This window comes from Falco rusticolus, chromosome 1 (genome assembly GCF_015220075.1).
Source record: "Falco rusticolus isolate bFalRus1 chromosome 1, bFalRus1.pri, whole genome shotgun sequence".
In the NCBI taxonomy this organism is placed as follows: domain Eukaryota; kingdom Metazoa; phylum Chordata; class Aves; order Falconiformes; family Falconidae; genus Falco; species Falco rusticolus.
Genome location: NC_051187.1, coordinates 85,897,564 through 85,916,078, shown reverse-complemented (window position 1 = coordinate 85,916,078; position 18,515 = coordinate 85,897,564). Strand labels below are relative to the sequence as shown.

Below are 18,515 nucleotides of genomic sequence, written 5' to 3'. Positions count from 1 at the left end.
ATATTGCATGCCAAGATGCTTGGGGCTTGTTAAATATATTCTACTTGTCAACAAGTACCCAATTTAAAAAGTAGCCTTGGTGTGAATCAGCTTTGAACAAGTTCATTTGACTCAAGGGATATTTGCAGGCATTAAACCAAGTTGGATCACAGTGATAAAAATGTGCAGTGGTTACCTGATCAAAAGCACCATCCAGTGACCTATTTCTTCTCTGTTTTAATCCCCTCTGAACATTGGAAAGTACAGAGATTTTCTCAGTTAACAAATTTTTTATGACTTTGGAGAGTGGAGGAAGCTTATTGGGGCAAGTGTTTCTGGTAGCCATTTGGTGTGTTACTAGAATACTTTATGATGCTGCAAACTGAATGTTGGTGTGCAGGGGGGTAGGGGTGTAGCAAGAGAAAACACCCTGACTCTTCTTCTTTGCTTGAAGTCAGTGCTATTCCATGAGGTTCGGCGGCTGCAGCTGTGTAAATCATGTGTGATGCTTGTGTGTTCCTCAGCAGGTTGGTTTGTAAAGTCAGAACTCTGGCACCCACTTACAAAGTGGGCTCTGCTCCCTGCCTGCTCCATCTTTGCTGGCTTGTTGTCTAAAATTGTCTGCCCAGCCCACTGCCCTGCCAGCTCTGCCGATCGTCTCTCAGCAGGGAGGGTAGCCCACCTGTGATGGGTATGGGAGCTGGTGGCTCGTTGCAGTGCTTCCTGACCCTCCTTGTCTTGAAGACCGGATTATCATAGATGCTGTTCTGTCCATATTTTCCACTCTCTGTGGGCCACTGGTCTGATCGCTCAGAGATCTGGACTCTAGCTAGCTATGTCTTTTCTTGCAATGCAGCTTTGGATAATCTGCTCAGAAAATCATGTGGCAAAGGAGGCACCCATTGTCTCTAAGCTGGCAGAAGATCTTATCATGGAACTTTTTCCACCATCTTTGTTGATTCAGGGATAATTGCAAAATGCCAGATTTGAAGATTTATTCTCTTTTCTGGATTTTTCCTGGATGACAGTGTTGTGGGAAGAGGCAAAGGGGACAGCTGTCTTGGATCATACTTAGAATATGAAAGGGAAATACCCTTTCTCAGAACAAGTTGTTGCTGTTGAACTTAAACATTTCTGCTTCCTTTTCTAGGCTGGCAGTGTAGGACCACAGAGTGGTGCTGTGCTTGGAGCCTGTAGCCTGCATAAAGTCTTATGGCCTCAACTCTAAAATCCAGCAGCTTTGGGCTGCTTGTCATTCATAACTAGCGGAGTAGTTTTACAGAGGTGGCTCCTGGTGGTCGTCTTTATCTGACACAGGTAGGTGAAATGGCTTGCCCAAGGTCCCACAGACCATCAGTGGCCGCAGTAGGAGTCAGAGTCCAATATTTGTTGTGTGTGTGTTGAGGAAGCACAGCTTCTTCCCAGCTTGGAAAGAGGAAACAACTTAGTATGGCCCCATCTCTGTCTCCCCTGAGGTATGGAGAGGTGGTATTTCTGGCGGTGAGGGGGTAAATGAAGATAAGGCTTGTGGTGTTTTGTTTAAAGAGTAAAGGCTAGGCAGCCCAGCTAAGGTCACCTTCTCAGGCTGGAGGAGACCTGAGTTTGGACAGGCAAAGATTAATGCTGTAATTTCCCTCTGTCTTTTTTGGGATATGTCCAGAGGAAGAGGAGTGCAGAGTCAGCCTGAAGGCCTTCAAAAAACCTGATGCCAGGATTTTGGGTGCGAGGCTGCAGGTTTGGCATATGGGTAAAACGGGAAGCATTTTATTCATGCATCTGTCTGAGAGTGCACGTGGTATGTTATTAATGTGTTTCCTTCCTTGATGTCTGATCCAGCTCTGCATTCACTGTGTGTCAGTCACTGGGGTGGGTCAGTAATTTGTAAATGGGGCTCGTAGATGCTAATGTAAGATGGATGCTACTGAACTGAAGCCTTTTCAGCACCTCGAGCCACATTTAATGGCTTGGGCTTTTACATGGGCAAATTTTAGTGGGTGGTAGCATTTGTTTTCAGTTCCAGCTTGCTTTTCTCTCACAGCCATCCCTATAAATTCCAGCAACTCTCTGGAAATTGAACCACTTTGTTTTGGCTTTTGCCTGTAGAAAAATAATGCAGGACATAAGTTGCCTGTCTGCGACAGGAGTGCTGGCTTGCTTTTGTGAGAAGCTGTCTGGCTTCTTTGTACCATCATGGTGAGAAAGATGAGCGTGGTCATCTCTCTGTCGCCAGGGCTTGTGGGCAGAGGTGAGGCACACAGGATAAATGGGTTGTATTGGTGGTGTGGATGGAGTAGAGAGGGATGCTATAGAGATGGTGGAGATGCTCCACTGAAAACCCGCTTGGGTCCAAGGAGAATTACTCACTCAGGCTCAGATATCCCCATGCAGCATCTCCAAGCCTCCTGGCTCTGGTCAGGCATGAAGAGATGATGAGGAGCAAGGGGATGAAGTTGTGCTGATGGGAAAAGCAGGGATTTTTGGATCTGTCTTGCTTGTTCCAATACTGGAAAACACCGCATTCAAGGAGAATGTGCTGGTGATGGTCCTACTTGGAGCAGAAGGTTGATGTAGAGCTTCTCAGGGGCTGCTTCTGACCAACACCAGTTTCAGTGAGCTGTCAGAACAGGTCTTCTCTGCCAGGGCCTGCTGCCTGCCCAGACCTGGCAGCTGCCTGCAAAAGAGGACAGCAGGACTGGTCTGGGGCTGAGTGACTTGTTCCAGCTGCCCACATCCAGCTGGCAAACCTGTTTAGACTAAAATGCTGACTTGAATAAAGCCTGAGTATGAGGATGGTGATGATGAAATGCTACTCTTCAGGTCGTTTCAGCCCAGCAGCTGGAGATGAGTTTCCAGCATGTGCAGGCGTAGCACAAGTTAACCTTGATCTCACTGGTGCGGGTGCTGTCGGTGACACAGGTTTATGAGCTTGGGAAGGGCTCTGGTATGTATGTAGATGGCTGCGGACCATTATCCCGCTCCTGCAGCTCTCCAGGTAGCTGAATAAATGAGGCGTGTCTGCTTCCGATGCAATAAACCTCCCATTGTGCTGCAGACGCAACCTTGCCAGGTTGGTGTTTGCACAACTACTGTACAAAGGCAGTTTATAACAGCAGGCTTGTTTTGCTCACGTACCTGACTGACGTGGAGTACTTAAGTTCAATTAATAATGCTCCTGCCTTCTGTTGAAAGGGGGTTTGTACTTAACCCATGCTGGTATAAATGGTGATTCTGAAAAGCATTGTGAGTGAGTTTGGCGTGCAACCTGCTGGATTAAAAAGAAGCGGGGGGGATATGGGGACAAGGAAAAAAGAGACGTATCTTCCAGTCTGACATGTTTACAGCCTGGAGAGCTTGGAAAGAGCATCTCGTAATAACAGGCAGTAAGGATTAATGTGCTTGCTTCTGAGAAGGCTGATGGAAGGGGAAAAGAGGGAGAAGTTACAAAATCCTTGTTTGTTGTGCCAGGAGCAGTGGAGAGCCACAGCTAACAGTGATAGGAGGCATGGGTGACCAGCACAGAAATCTCCTTCCACTTCATTTCTGTATCAACTCAGAGAGATGATCTGCTCTATCCTGGCCTATACTCAGTGGGCAGCCTGAGCCTGAAGCCTGGAAAGGTGTTAAAGGAGATAAAATTGCTCCAACTAGAATAATCCTTCCAAGCCTTTCTCCCTCAGCTTAGAAAAAAAGGTGCACTAGAGATGATAATTGAAAATTTTGTTATTGCAGTTACTTAGATAAACGTTACTCATTACGACCATACACTTGCTTAGTACAAGTAGTGCTAGACTGTGTAATGAGTTAATGGCCTAAAGACTAGAGTGTCTTTACATCTGCTGAATAAGTTGCCTTTCTGTTTCCATTGTGGAGCTTTTGCACATAGGCTTTGCTTGTTGTGCTTTCAGATAACCACTCTTCTGTATGCAGTTGTTGAAGTAATAGAGATTATTACATCTATTGAAAAATGGCTTTTGAAACTGTACTAACAATTTTGCATGGTTGCTTTTATTTTTATTATTATTATTATTACTTCTATTTTATTGTTTTCTGAGGCCCAGGAGATGCCCTGTACTGGGTGGTCTGTGCAAATTTCCATTCCTTAGGCATCACTGGAAACCACCTGCTTGTGCACTCCATCTCTGCACAACTATGCTAATAATGCATGTGCTCAGAAACATACAGTTCTGCACCATAGTAGATTCCTGAAGTGCAAAGGCCAGAAAGTTTCATCTTGCAGATCTGCCCTGGCCATCTCCATCAAATGGGCAGGAGCATTTCTAGCACCACAACCCTGTCTTCTGGTGGGACCGGAGTGTATAGTCTATGAGATACTGGATCCTGATTTAAAAGCTTCAAGCAGTATACTCTCTGTCTTTAGTGAAAAGTATTTCAACAACTGATTAGTGTCAGTGTTACAAATAGCCATCTAATTTCTGTTCTGAATTTTTCTGTCTTCTGGTCTTGGTTGCTCAGTCTCACTTTGTCTCTGCTTAGATTGAATTAATCCTTTGGTGTCAAGTATTCTCAGTTTGTAAACACTTTCAGACTGTGTTGAAAAACGTGTGTTATAGATACATGTATATTTCGTGCCCCTTCATGTGTTGATAGTATCTTGAATAGTTGCACTTAAAAAGAAAATAGTAGTGTGTTTATTTCTTGTGCTTCCATTTAGTCTTTCAACTGAAATGAAGTCTTGTTGTTGTTATCTGTGTTCCTTTCAAAAACACACAATATTGCTGTTTAGGTTTCTGACTAAGGATGATGCTTAATTCCCATCAATTAAAAACCTAGAGGGAATGAAGTGACTCCTGGTAAATTTTGGTTGATTATGTTGGAGCTTCTTGGTCTGTGCGGTCAGCAGAGAGTTAGTGTTGATGATGCATTTCTCACCCTCCAGACTGGCTGTTACACTTGTGTTGAATTGAAAATTTTCATACTAACTATAGAAGGACCAAGAAATTCAGGCAAATAGTGTGGTTAGGAAAGAAAACAGCATCCTTGTGCAGAATTCTTGGAATAGCACATGGAAGTGTAGCCACTGGCTGCCTCTTCTGGAGCTACAGTTCCTCTCAACCCGATTTTAGCTGTCAAAAGCTATTTCTAGATCAGTATGTCATGGTAATATGAGGTGAAATGTTGAGTGGAAGAGTCAGTGCTGAGGTTCCCATGTCTGTAAGTGTGTGTCCCCAGAGGCTCCAGGTTGGACTTACAGTACTCTAGTCCCATAATATATGCCCCTTAGTGGCTGGGATATATTTTGGCTCTCCTGAAATGCATCTTGTAGTTCAGTTTCATCCACAAGGAGTGAAGCTGTTAGGTTGCTTTGATACCATTGCACAGCACAAATGAAGGCATGGGAGGTGGGGGTGTTAAGGTTACTCCAAAGCAAACTCCTGATCCTAGCTAAACTGCTGATGTAAGAGGACTCAGAAGAGTTAGGTGATTGTCTTAAACTAGTCTGGAATCTTCCTTTCAGCTTGCCCATCCTAAGATAGGTGTGGCAAAGGTCAGCAGGATGGATTACTCCTCTCCATCACCTGAAAGGCTGCAGGCAGAAGATGGAAGTTTGACACCAAAATGATGACATGGGGTGAGACGAGTCCCAGCTGGGATGACCATGATTGGAGTCTCTGGTAAGCTGGGAGCTTGCAGCTGTGGCTCATGGGTATAAGACACTCTGCTGTGTTACATGAAATCTGAAGGGAGAGGAAGGTCACTTCTTTTAATACCAGCCAATCCTGGTAGAAAAAAAAACAACCAAACCAAACCCCCCCAGCCAACTACCAGACAAACCTTTAAGCATGTGAGCACGTTGCCTTGTATGAGTATTTGTGTAATTACAGCTAAGACAGTACTACCACAAGAGTATTTGATTGAGCTAAGAATAGCAGATTTCCTTGAGAAACGTTTTTGTTTATTTTTGTTTTGTATTTTTAAATTGTTGGAGCCTTGGTGACCTTTTTCTTAAGGGTCCTAGAAGAATAGCCTGATTAGAGAGTGTTGTTGTAATAAGGAGGGCAGTTGTGAACTGTCTTAATTCTCTGGCTTCTTCCTTGTGACCTGCCAGGTTTTACTGGCAAAATAAGAAAAAAAAAAATCATGAAGTGGACGTACCTCTGAACGTTATTGCTATTGCTGCTGGATTAAAGGTAGAGAAGGCTAATGTGACGTTTACATTCATGCTGTTTCTAGGTTGCCATTGTCTGTGGGGCCGTTGTAACTTAAGTAAGTAGAAGGAACTCTCTGTTAAAGGGAGTGTATCCAGAATATGTCCTTATTAAAAGGATGAAGCATAAGAATCCATTCAAAATAATTTCTAAGTTATTGCTAGAATAGCTCTGGTGTGAAGACCTTCTGAAAGCTAACAAGGCTCCTCTGTGCAGATGAAAAGTCATTTCCCTGGGAGCTGTCAGTGGGCTTGGCACATAGCTAAGATCAGCAGAGATGAAGGGATGGGGAGCTCGTAGGATTGAAGGGTACAAATGACAGAAATGGAAACTTGTGATTCTGGGTTGGTAGAATGTTGCCCATCTTAGAAAATACATTTTTGCAAAGATTTGTCTGCTGGGAAACAGCAGTTGTGCTCAGGATATTTTTTTTTTTTTTTTTTTGGTGTGTGTGTATGTGATTTTAGGGATTTTTACAGGGGTGTTTTTGAATGAAGGAAATGGGTGGTAGTGAGAAAGAACGAACGAAGGATTGTGGCACCTAGGGAGGCAAGGGCAAAATGGCACTAGAGATTGATAAAGGGGAGCAGGTCTGGAAGAAGAAGTGATTAAAATATCATGAGTAAGACACTTAGATGTGCAAGAGGTAAAAGGATCAAAGCTGTAATTTTAAGACAGAAGGAAGGTTGGCTAACTTTTTTTCTTGTGGGTAATAGGGGCCTGTTAGCTGTCACACAGCAAAGGTATAAGCAAGACAAAGCAGTGGGAACTTTAGTGAAGCTATGTTTTAGTACTTCACTTGCTCTTAGATGGATACAAAGTAAAATTACAGCCTCAAAGAGATTCATAGTACTACAGCTAACACACCTCTTACCCTGTGATGGAAAAAAACAACCACCAAAACAACCCTTTTTGGCAATCAAGAGAAAGTAAAAAGCCAAACTATTTTTGTGTCAGAGGACCTGGTAATATTAAGTGGCTGAAGCCCTAAGTGGTGGCCAGACAAGTAGTGAAGGTAGAGCATTGCACATAATAGATTGTACTTTATGTGCTTGTCTTACTTACGCGCCTAATAGCGTGTGTAATTGATACTGAAATAAAGTGTAGTGGGGATTCATATATTTTTATTGTCCATTCATTTCACAGTGGAGCATGTATCCTGGTTGGAAAGCCCAAGGTCTTGTTAAATTTTAATTGCCTTCCCCTGCCGATCATACGGTAAAGGCTGTTGGCTAATTAATTAAGGATGGTTTTTAAATCAGGATTCTGTACGCACAAAATACCCTGTTATTTTCTCATGTGTCTAGATAGGTCACCTAATCCAGTCTTAAAATGCTGAAACAGGAGGGGAAAACATTTTCTTGAAGCTTTCATGTGAAGAATTTGCATGAGTTTGCTGAAACCAGGAGTGAGAAAGCTGTACTTAAAGAACTGAGCTAACTAGAGTAATTCCTACAGGATGTAGGTGGCAGAAAATATGTTCCTTTACTGTGGCAATTAAAATAGATGTATTGAAGTGCTATCTGGAGACTGGATGAGAAGTAGAGAGTGTTGTAGAATGTCTATGGGTCGTAGTAACTCTTACTAGAAATGTCTTCAAGATTTATTTCAGCTGTGGGTTTATGATAGTTTACAAATGAGGAAGGACTAGCCAGATTAAGATTTATTTCTTCCTGAAGAAGCGATAACTAGGATCATATGTGAGCATTCTTAGCACTGAGGAGAATGTGAACAAGGAATGACTGTTCAATGTTTCTTATAACATAGTTTCGGGGGATGTCCTCAATTTTCATTCAGTAGGAGTTTTGAAATCACCAAAAGGACATTAATATTTGCAGAAGATTAGTAGACTGCAGAGATCCTCACCACAACATTATTGTGAAGGTCAGAAGTATAGAGGGATTCAAAAAGGAAAAAGGAGTTGGCAAATGCAATGGGGAGAAGCCCCGGGGGTTGTTAGACTCAGTGGTCTGGACGTTATCTCTCCCTTAACAGTCTTTATTGGACTTACTGCTGGAAGCTGGTGCTGCCAGGAGAGGGTCATTCCTCTTTGTACCAACACCAGACTTTTCCACGTGACTTGCTGTTGCAGTTCTTTAAAAACTGTACCGCTTTTCCCTTCATATCCTGGTGGTAGACTTTCTTGGAGCTCTGAATACAGGGATCCCAATGTTTGGGGCCCATCTTAAGATCTTAAAAGAACCCAGAGAAATTTGATTTCCCATCTTGTTAGATTAAAAGTTGATAAATTGAGATGTGTGGGAGGGGAAGTAAAGGACCAGTGATTGACAGGGCCCAAGAAATGTGGCTTTGCTCAGCCTCAAGAGAAGGTGGTGGAAAAATCCATTTCTTTGTAGGAAACCCAGCTCCTTCCCATTGTCCTGCACTGGTAAATACAGAAAAGTGATGCTTCCTTTTTTTTTTATAGTTGGGCTTTTAACTAGAATGTTATCCCTTATCTCTGTTTGTGGGAGTCTGTTGGGGAGCGGGCTTGTCATTGTATCAGCCTCTGACTGGTGAGGATTTCACCTACACATTATGGAGCAGTTCCCAGCTAACTCTCAAGGGAGGCCCTCCATATATGGAGTGCCATGTTCCTCTTTGTCTTAGCCCATTCTGAAAATCCACTTTCAGACTGGATTAAGATAAAAGAGAACAAAACACTCCTGTCCAAGATGGGGGAAGTCCACAAAAGCAATGAATCAACATCAGAGTCAAGTAGAGACAAGTCTTAAGGTGTTTGCAACTGGAAACTTGACCCATCTCACCAAGCTACGGTAGGGAGGGAGCTTTGCACCCTCCACTATCCTGTCTGCTCCAGATCTTACTGTTTCTTGTGGAACAGGGAAGAAAAGAAATTGTTCACTGCTACTTCTTTAAACTGTTGTACTGGGTTTGAATCCAGCTTGCTCAGAGTAAGTCCAGTGCCTGGTTTTGGCTGCTCACAGCTTTTCTGCCTGTCAAATGATCATGATTCGTGACGGATTCTTTCACCGTGGACTAGAAAGCATCAGATGCCTGACATGTTTTGACTTCAGCTTGGAAATAACTCTCCAAACACTAATGTCTGGCTCCCTATGACAAACATCTGCTAGCTGAGATCTGTTAGTCAGGAGGTGAAAACAGTGAGATGATTGATGTGGTCGCAGGTAGAAGTTTTTAGCATGGCTGCAGGCAGAGCTGCTCGTTGTCACCTGTTCCGTTGTTCAGAGGCAGTTGGAACGAGCTGTACTGGCAGAAGCAGAGCTTGTTACAGGCACTGTGCTGATCTCTTTTGCAGGTGAGCCCAGATAGGGTGGATTGAGCTGAAGTTGTTCCAGTTGAAACATTTTCAAAATAGATGTCAAGAGCTCCAGCAGGACCACTTTACTTTTTATACCACTGCCTAAATCACTGCTGACTGCAGTCTGGTGTCTCTTACAGAGAGCAGGGGATAGATGCTTGGTCAACATACATAAATTCTTCAAGATCCTGGAGAAAAAGGGACTGTCCAGATGAAACCACTATTGCTTTGTACTTAATTAGTATGCATGACTGTATACTGTGATAGTCCAGCAGTGTCTTAAGTGCAAAAGTTTGTCTCTCCTGGTGCTGCAAGAGAGGAGCAGGAGTCTTTGATGCTGGCCAGGTGTTGGGCAAATTGGGGAAGAGCTCAGAAGGTGTATCCAGTAGCTTGGCAACAGGTAGAGGCAGCATACTATCTCCTTGGATTTGTCTGCATTCAGTAAGTGTTGGGTAGGGAGGACAGTAAGCCTGGGAATGATGTGTGCACTCTATCTAAATCACTGGGTTCTAGATGATTCAAGGGGTGGTGAACACACAGCCCAGGATTCATCCTTTGCAAGTCAGGACTGATGTCTTCTTGGGCCTGGTAGAGTATGGGTCTCTGTACCCTGTTCCTTTGTGCTCTTGAGGGCAAGTGTGAACCTACCCAGAACCAGATGACTAGACACTGACATTTGTGTACAAAGACATCCTACATTGGTGATCCCCGATTAAAATTTAATCTTAATCATGGACTCAGGATGTGTACTAAAATAAGGTGATGGGCCTGACAACTAAGGGTATGCACAGTTAAAGAGATGGCTTTGAGGAGTTTGCAAAGAAAAACAGGATGCTGCTTGGAGGAGCAGTCAGGTGCATTCTGTAGCTGGAGATAGAATTGCACTAGTCAGGGCTGGGATGGGTTTGAACTGCTCTTCATCAAAGGCTGAGGCAGATCCTGATGTGGCTGGACAGTGTTGGCTCCAGGGGTTGCATCATGTGGCTGGGCGTTCTTGAACTGGCCCTTATTGGCTTTCATCAGTTGAAACATTTTTCCATCTGTACCATTTCTGTAATCATCGGTTTGATATCTGATCTCCATGCTTTGAGCTAAATCCTCTTTACCTAGTCCCCTAGTTATATGATCTAAAGCTTATGCTTTGAGGTTGCCACAGAGGCAAAATGAAGCTTCATCACTGTGTTGTGGGGCATGTCGGCACTGAGCATGTGGTTTTCTTTCATTCTTTTTTTTTTTAAAAAGTCTTTACCACAAAATTGCCGCTTTTGAAGGTTATATAAAGAGATGGGAGTTTGAAAATCCTTTGACTTCTCTGGAATTGGTCTACATGGTACAAGAGGGTGGAGATTTCTGGAGTTTCCAGTGCTGGTGCTTCAGGACAAAAAGTTGTTGCATCCCAGTTTGACCTCAGTTATCCTTCCTATGCATCCCAGTTTGAAGACTTGGTCTAGTTCACAAGTTTTCTTTTCTGCTAGACTTTTGTGTTGTTTGTTTGTGGTTTTTTTTTTGGTTTGTTTTCAGGCTTCCTTAGGATTTTTAACGGCAGAGGATAAGTTTGAGCCGAGTTCCCTGAACACACTTGTTTGCTTTTTCCATAGGTTCCTTAGAAAGAGAGCTTGGACGGCATGCAAAGTTGTGAAATATCTGCAGACAGCACGGATGATCCTCTTAGTAGTGGCCTACGGAGAAAACGACAGCCTCGAATAGTAGTTATTGGTGCTGGGCTTGCAGGCCTGTCAGCAGCGAAAGCACTCTTGGAAAGTGGTTTCACGGATGTAACTATCCTTGAGGCGACTGACCGAATTGGAGGCCGTGTACAAAGTGTGAAACTTGGTAAGAGCAGCATTTTGGGAGTAATGCACTGGGCTTTCTTTATTCTGGTAGCAGGGCTTTGTGCTGTCATTAGGCTAATTTGACCTTAGAAATGTGCTTTTTCATTCAGTGTGCACATGCAAAAGGTTATTTGAGGAGTGATGTTGTCAGGATCATAAGTCCTTGGGCTCTTTTCGGGGTGGGTGGGTGAGTCTGAGCTAGTTTGTGCATCTCTTCTGAAGGAGGGCTGCTCCAAAACCATGTTTCTATGAAATTAAGATCTCTGTGATTGTTTTCACCCAGACAGGAAGAGCTGTGTCTCTCAGGTCTGTGGGAAGCATTCTGTAGTTAAGTAACTGTATTGAGACAGGTTCTACCAACTTTTTCAAGCTTGACTCTTGACTAGGAGCAGTCAGTAAATCCCCTGGCTAGTGAACGGCCATTTCTCAGTGACTTCCATTACTCGCAAAGGGGCAAGCTCCAAGCTATTCTGTTTCACAAATAGCCCCATTCATTTCCCTAGAACTAATTTACTGTGTAGGGCACTACCCACTGTGATTCAGACTGCTGGGAAAACCTCTTCAATGTATCCTTTCATCCTGATTTGCAGCTTTCCTACCTCTGCAGCTTCCTTTCTCTGTGTGTAATAAAGGTGCGGACACAGGATATTTTAATCCCGTGTCAATTGGAAGGGCTTGTAAAATCTTTAAATGCAAAACTACTGGAACAAACATTGCCCTTTGCAGCACAGTAGTCAATGAAACTTTCCCTGGTATCTAGAAGGGCATTGCCTATCTCTTCTCTGCAGGAGGCAAAAAGCTCTTCACTTTTACCGAATTGCCTTCCTGATTTCAATTAACTAGTTCTGTTTCTGGTCACACTCTGTATTTATTAACTTTGGCCTCTTGCTGCCCTCCTTTTTATTTGTCAGGTGCTTATATCACTTAGTATATTTTATTTGATAAACTCACCACAGTAAATAAACAGTAGTGTCCCATGAACTTGCAGAAGGGAAATGAGTGAAAAAGCAATCGGACAAATTGAATCTCCAGGGTTTGAATAGGGCACTTTACATTCTGCTGAGACTTGGCACAGAAGTTAGAATGGGAAGTGTGTCCTTTACTCACAATACACTGTATTAAAAATATCCTGGATCATGTCTGTGAGAGGAGGGAAGTGTTAAAGACCCAAAATCTTCAGGGAGCAATATATTGTTTTGTCAGTGCACCTGTGAAATAGTTTTGTTGTACTAGTTTTGAGACCAATTCTCGCACCTTTAGACATCTTCACCAGTTACTTGTATCTTTGCTGTTGCAGGGCATCTGCTTCCTCCCGTTCATCAGCGCTTCTTGGCTAACGTGAGACAAGAGTAGGCTTTTCAGTCTGGTGGAGGTCTTGCACTTGGTAGATGTAACTGTTATTTGCAGAGCAGAGGACCAGGAAACCAAAGTCTTGATCTTTTAATACCTTTCTTAAAACTACAAACTAAATCGTCTTTTCTTATCCTCTGCAAACCATCAGAGTTACACTGTGTGGGTGTGGACTGCAGTTCTCTCCCGAGGTGGGTCCGTGTTATGGCCCCATCTGTGCTTTGCAGATTCGCATGCCCTTTAGCCAAACAATTTTGGAGCTCTGTTGGGTGGTGAGATCTTCAGAAGCAGCATGTACTCAGGGCCTCCTTATTCCCTGGTATGAGGGCAAAAGGGAAGCCTGATCCTGGGCTGTGTTTTCTTCCTCTGTATTCCCTGGAGCCAGCAAGGTTGCACCTGGGGCATGCAAGACCGGCTCGTTTCTCACAACTGGCTAAAGCTTACAAGAAACTGTTACAGAAGTGGTTCTTCTGGATGTTCAACATACAAACTTTTTGATCTGCTTCTGTAAATGGCATTTGAATGTTGAACTTCTCTGGCCACTCCTCTATCTGTACACATGACTAAAGATCCAGTGCAAATCTTGAATAGAGCTATGGTGGCACCTTCTCAGGGTTATATCCTAATACTTCCACTCTCACTGAGCTGTATCTTGCAAGGGATAGTATTTTCCCTCAGCTGCATAGAGTATGTTGCTACTCGGCACAGGGAGGAATAATTTGGATTTTCAGAGGTTTATTCATTGTTTCTAGCACAGGTGAGGCAGAGGGTTTGTGTGTTTGTGGATTCTATGCGTGTTTCTTGTACATGATCTATAACATATATATCCACCATGTTTCATGACAGGACACCCAAGAAATAGTCAGGGCTGAAATGGGAAATCTGAAAGTTCTGTGCGTATTCAGAAGGCTTGATACACGATCTGTGTATTACTTTAGAAAATTACTGGTATGGTGTATAGTTGTGTATAGGCCTATTTTGACTGCTGCTTGTTTCTCAGTAATTATATTCACAGAATAGGAAGCAGATTTTGTCTGTTTTTTGTTGTATTGGATGGTGCATTTGAAGTATGTTAATATTGAAACTAAAATCTTTTAAGGCCCTGAAAGTAAATTAGCCACCTCTATTTAAAAAAATGTTATTTAATTTTACGCTTTTAAATAATTTATCATGTAACTTACACTAAGTAACAGTTGGCTTATCTGCTTGGTAGAGATGATTGTGAGTTTCTAAGTATTACAGGTAGAATGACTGTTTTTAATTTGTTGGTATTTGTTTATATTCCACACAGCTACTGAAAACAGGAGAACTTGGAACACATTGTTACCCAGCACCAACACAGTGGGACCTGCTGGCATTTTTTTTTCTTTCAAAGATCAGGTGCCCCATAAATAAGAGCTGTATACAGGAGGATTGTTAGTGTAGCAGAGAGCAAGCTCCTGACATAAAGCAGCAGGCAGTATTCCTGCTGCTGATCTGGCATGTGATGACTCTCAGGAGGATTGCATTAACAAGGTGACTGCCACATGCAATATTTATGAGCTTTGTACCTTTAGCTGCCAATGTACAGCAGTCATTTCCACTAGGCTGGGTGCTCTGGGAGTGTATTGGAGTTTGTGGTGGCTTAAATATTCACACATTTGTGACTCGATGCTGCACACTCTGAGGCACATGCCTTGTTTTAGGTACACATAAAAGTCTTGTGCTGTCAAGTCCTATAATATATTTTGAAGGGCAATCAGCATGCACCTTAATGATGAGATGGTCATCTGCTTGAAAAACAAGATAATGTGGAGCTTCCATTGGAGGCAGTGTCTCAGCTGGAGAGTAGCATTTCTTGGAGCTTTTACCCATTAAACTTGACTGCGTTATAGCGTAGTGCTGCAGTGTCTTTCTGTCTGAGCATATATTTACATGTTAAACAGTATATGATGGCTAGTAACTGCATGATCCTTTCTTCATCAAGCAGGATCCTGTTAACTATCCCACTTAATCAGGCATTCACACACCTCTGCAGAGTGAACTGCACAGTATAGTGTTGGCTGGGATATTGGGAGAACACGGCTTTGTCAGACTTTAAAACAGTTAGTTGCTCTTTCTTCTGAGAATCTGTAAAAATGTGGGTGGAGGACATGACCCAAGCTTATTTTTAGCACCTCCTTTCAGCTGCTGAACATCTCCCTGTGCCACCAGCCTAAACATGGCAGCACTGGCTTAATGGAGTGTGAGAGCCCTGGTGTAAGCCCCATTAATTATAAGGGAGGGAGAGAGTGGGGCTGACCAAACTTTTTGTATTTTGCAGACAGAGAGTATAGGTGATGAAGACTAAATGTGTTTGGTGTTTAACATGATAGTGCATCTTTTTAAGAAACCTGATTTAAATTTTCAAAGGCATAAATACTAAAATATAACCCATTTACTCGTTTGAGGAATGGAAATGCATTTTTGTATTGTGCTTAATCTGAGGTATATTTGTAAATAATGTGCATTTTTAATCACAGGACAAGGTTCAGTGTGCAGGCCAATGTTGCTATCTCAGGGCCATCCAAAATTTCCTACATCTCCCTGTTGTAGATGCTTTTCTTCCTGTGTCTGGGTATCCATCCCCTCCTCTTGAATACACTGGATATTTGAAGTCTTTAGGTACTCTATTCTTTCCCAACAACTATAATATTTATGTAAATATCCTTATATGCCCTTCTTGAAATAGTGCAGTGTGGCTTCTTACAGCTCTTTTCCTTCTCATGCCCCCTTCACTAGTACATGGCTTGTTCTGCAAATTGGGCAGGACATCCTCTGCTGTCTGATCTGTTCTTAAGCGCAGGTTTAGAGAAGATTGAGAAAGGTCAAATAGGAAGGATAGAGCAGCTAGCAACAACCATGGTAAGAGCCAGGAACCTAGAAGATTCTGAATTTTACCTTTAAGTATCAGAGGTGTGTCACTGTGATGTGTCTCTGTTGGAAACATCCCATCCTCCTAGTACTATCTAAACTTGTATCCCAAAGGACTAGTTTGAAGAACACTGCCATTGCCGTCTTCTAACAGAGAAAGTTCACTTAAGTGATGTTCAAATGTGTTGTCCTTGGGCAATTGTTCTGCTTTTGCACATGTACATTTTATTGTGGGTTGAGCATGACAAGCTTTCAGGAAAATGGGCTTCAGTGACTAGTTTCCTTGGTTTACTTTCCTACAGGGCACGCCACTTTTGAACTGGGAGCTACGTGGATTCATGGTTCACATGGAAACCCAGTCTATCATCTAGCAGAAGATAATGGTTTACTTGAAGAGACTACCGATGGTGAGCGAAGTGTTGGACGGATCAGTCTTTACTCCAAGAATGGGGTGGCTTATCATCTTACCAACAATGGGCAAAGGATCCCGAAAGATGTGGTTGAAGAATTCAGTGATTTATACAACGAGGTTGGTATTCAGCTGCTTTGTGTAGGTTGTAGGTTTGCCTGAAATGGTGAGACCCCTTGACAGTTACAACTGGACAAAGCACTGGTACTGGACAAAGGTAGAAACCCAGTAATATCTTTAATTTCTTTGCAAAAAAGTCAACACTTAGTTTGCTCTTATCAGCTTACCTATAACCTATTTTCCCTGATGTGGGATTAACCACCGTTGTCAGAAGGAACAATCTTCCCACATTTGTCATCAATTTAATTGCTTCCAGCAACAGTTGCTGGAAGATCCAGTCATTTGCTCTAGAATGAGCTACTTGGGAGTAGAGGAGGGATCAAATTGTAAAACAAAGTAGAATGCAAACCCAGCTAAATATTGTAGCCCTGTGATATTTTATTGATGTTGTAAATACCGTAGTGTGCCAAAGTCAGTGCAGTATTGTAGGAATTGCAAGTTTTCTTGCATCAGAAGGAAAGGAACATCTTTTCTGGTAGATTCAGACCAGTGTGGAATTCAGTTTAAGGTTATTCTTTTGATCAATGTCCAGTGATGTCCTCTTTGGTTCAGTGTAGATGAGGGCCTCAGTATGTGGCAGAAGATCCAAACAGAAAAAAACCCCAACCAAACTACAGACACAGAACCTAAGCATACTAAATAAAAGGCTGCAAGATGGAAATGCGAATGCATGTTTGGTGGAAGGGTTAACCTCTGCTAAAAAAGCAATGAGCTAGTGTTAGAGTCTGACAAAAAAGGCCAATTTTACTTTCTTGTAACTTAGCACTGCTGCTGTCATCCTAGTATTTCTTTCAGAGGGGAAATGGGGTTCCTTACTGATTTGTGTGTTGAGCACACATGAATGATTGGTATTAATTCTCTCTACTTTCAGTAGGAAGATTTGGCCTTAGGTAGAGTGAAGTGAAAGAAGGAGGCTTGCCAAAGTTAATTATAATTATTCCCCACACTTTTGTCATGTCACTTATGAAGTACATTTAGGAGGGGTCAGTGCAGAATATCTAGTCTTCCAGGTAATGTGATCTCTCAGTGGGTTATATAAAACAGAGCAAAACATTATTGTTTTCATCAGGCTGTAGCCATGCCTAAAACCTTCAGATTTTCATCTGACAGTGAACTTCACCCGTATTTGACGCTTGGGTAAACACACACTAGATTCAGGTTACTCTTGCATACTTCATGTTTAAAAATGTGTCCATAAGCATTTAGCAAGCCACCAAGAGAAAAGTCACTGTAGCTGTAAAGAATTACCAAGAACTGAATGGGGAGCAGAAATGGGGATTATTTTTTATTTATTTATTTATTTTTAGAAGACTTCTGACACTCTCCTCGGTCTCTGAACTGGAACCTGTGATGGGATTGCGCAAAAGTATTTAATTTTAGGGAGTGGTAGTAGGAATTTCAAAAAAAACCTCAATATGGAAGGAATCTAGCAACCCATGTTAGGGAGGGAATTCTTTTTGGACATAGGCAGGTGGAGATAATTAATCTGAACAACTTTTTCCAGTTACTGGATAGAAAAAGAACCAGAGCCAGCCAGGAAAAATACAGGTGAAGTGTGTGTGGAGCAAAATTAACAGCCACTAAGACTAGAAAAGAGGGAGAGAGAAAGTGAAAATGCTGCAGTGAGCAGCATTATTTATGTAAATGGAACACCGCCAAACTGCATGCAGTGCTTGGTGATCATCCTGTCTCAAAGATGATATGAAAATGTCCAGCAAAGGGAGGGTGTTCAGAGGCAAGCAGACTGAAATGAGAAGAGAACACAAAGATGAGAGCTACTTAGCTTTGAGATACAGCCAATAAGATAAAAGCTATAACAAGGTGCCAGTGTTTTAGAAATGATTAATTTGGTAAATCTACCCTTTCTTTTAAAGCAAGAGAAAGGGAACAGCCAGTGACATGAGAGAACAACACATTAAAAGTTAATCTTTATGCAACATGTAATTAGCTTATCGTTGCCACAGGATATCTTTATCACTAGGAGACAGAAAAGGCTTTCACATTTATGGATTGTGAAAATGTCTACAGCTACTCTCTGCGATAAAAATATAAGGGACAGCTTAAGCCAAGAAGAAGACATCAGCCAACCTCTTAATTGCTGTTGTTGAGGAGGTGCTTTCTCTGTCATCCTTCAAAGTGTGCTGGAATTGCTTGCAGGGGCAGCTCATGGTTTTGTTGAGCATCTTGTCCCAGCCTCTTTGGGGTGTTAGGTCGGACAATCTTTAGTGATTTAAGACAGCTGATTGTGGTTTCTTCCCTGCACTGTGTAGGAAAAGTGGGAATTAAGGTGGGTTACATGATCTGAAAATCTTCAGTTAAAAAAGACTGTATGAGATAAAAGTGCCCCAGTGGGTGGGTGGTCAGGAGCATGTGCAAGCTTTGGGGACCTTTTTTTCTGGCATAAAGTGCAGAGAATGTTTCTGTTTACACATGCTGAGTCTGCCTGGGGCATTTCTGTTTTGTGTTTCATTGAGTCCCCTGCT

General features: G+C 42.5%; 1 protein-coding gene across 3 annotated transcripts in view; it reads left to right on the top strand.

Annotated features, from left to right (window-relative positions):
- SMOX (spermine oxidase) overlaps positions 1-18,515 on the top strand; it is a 56,132-nt gene that overhangs the window by 19,903 nt on the left and 17,714 nt on the right. The window contains exons 1-3 of one of the 3 annotated variants that reach the window (XM_037387585.1): positions 1,131-1,296; positions 11,028-11,262; positions 15,806-16,032. In XM_037387585.1, the coding sequence (XP_037243482.1) occupies positions 11,055-11,262; positions 15,806-16,032 (435 nt within the window). In that variant the 5' untranslated portion in view covers positions 1,131-1,296; positions 11,028-11,054. Of the gene's footprint in view, positions 1-1,130; positions 1,297-5,455; positions 5,613-11,027; positions 11,263-15,805; positions 16,033-18,515 lie in introns of those variants that run through there. The other 2 variants (XM_037387596.1, XM_037387575.1) reach the window with 2 other exon arrangements.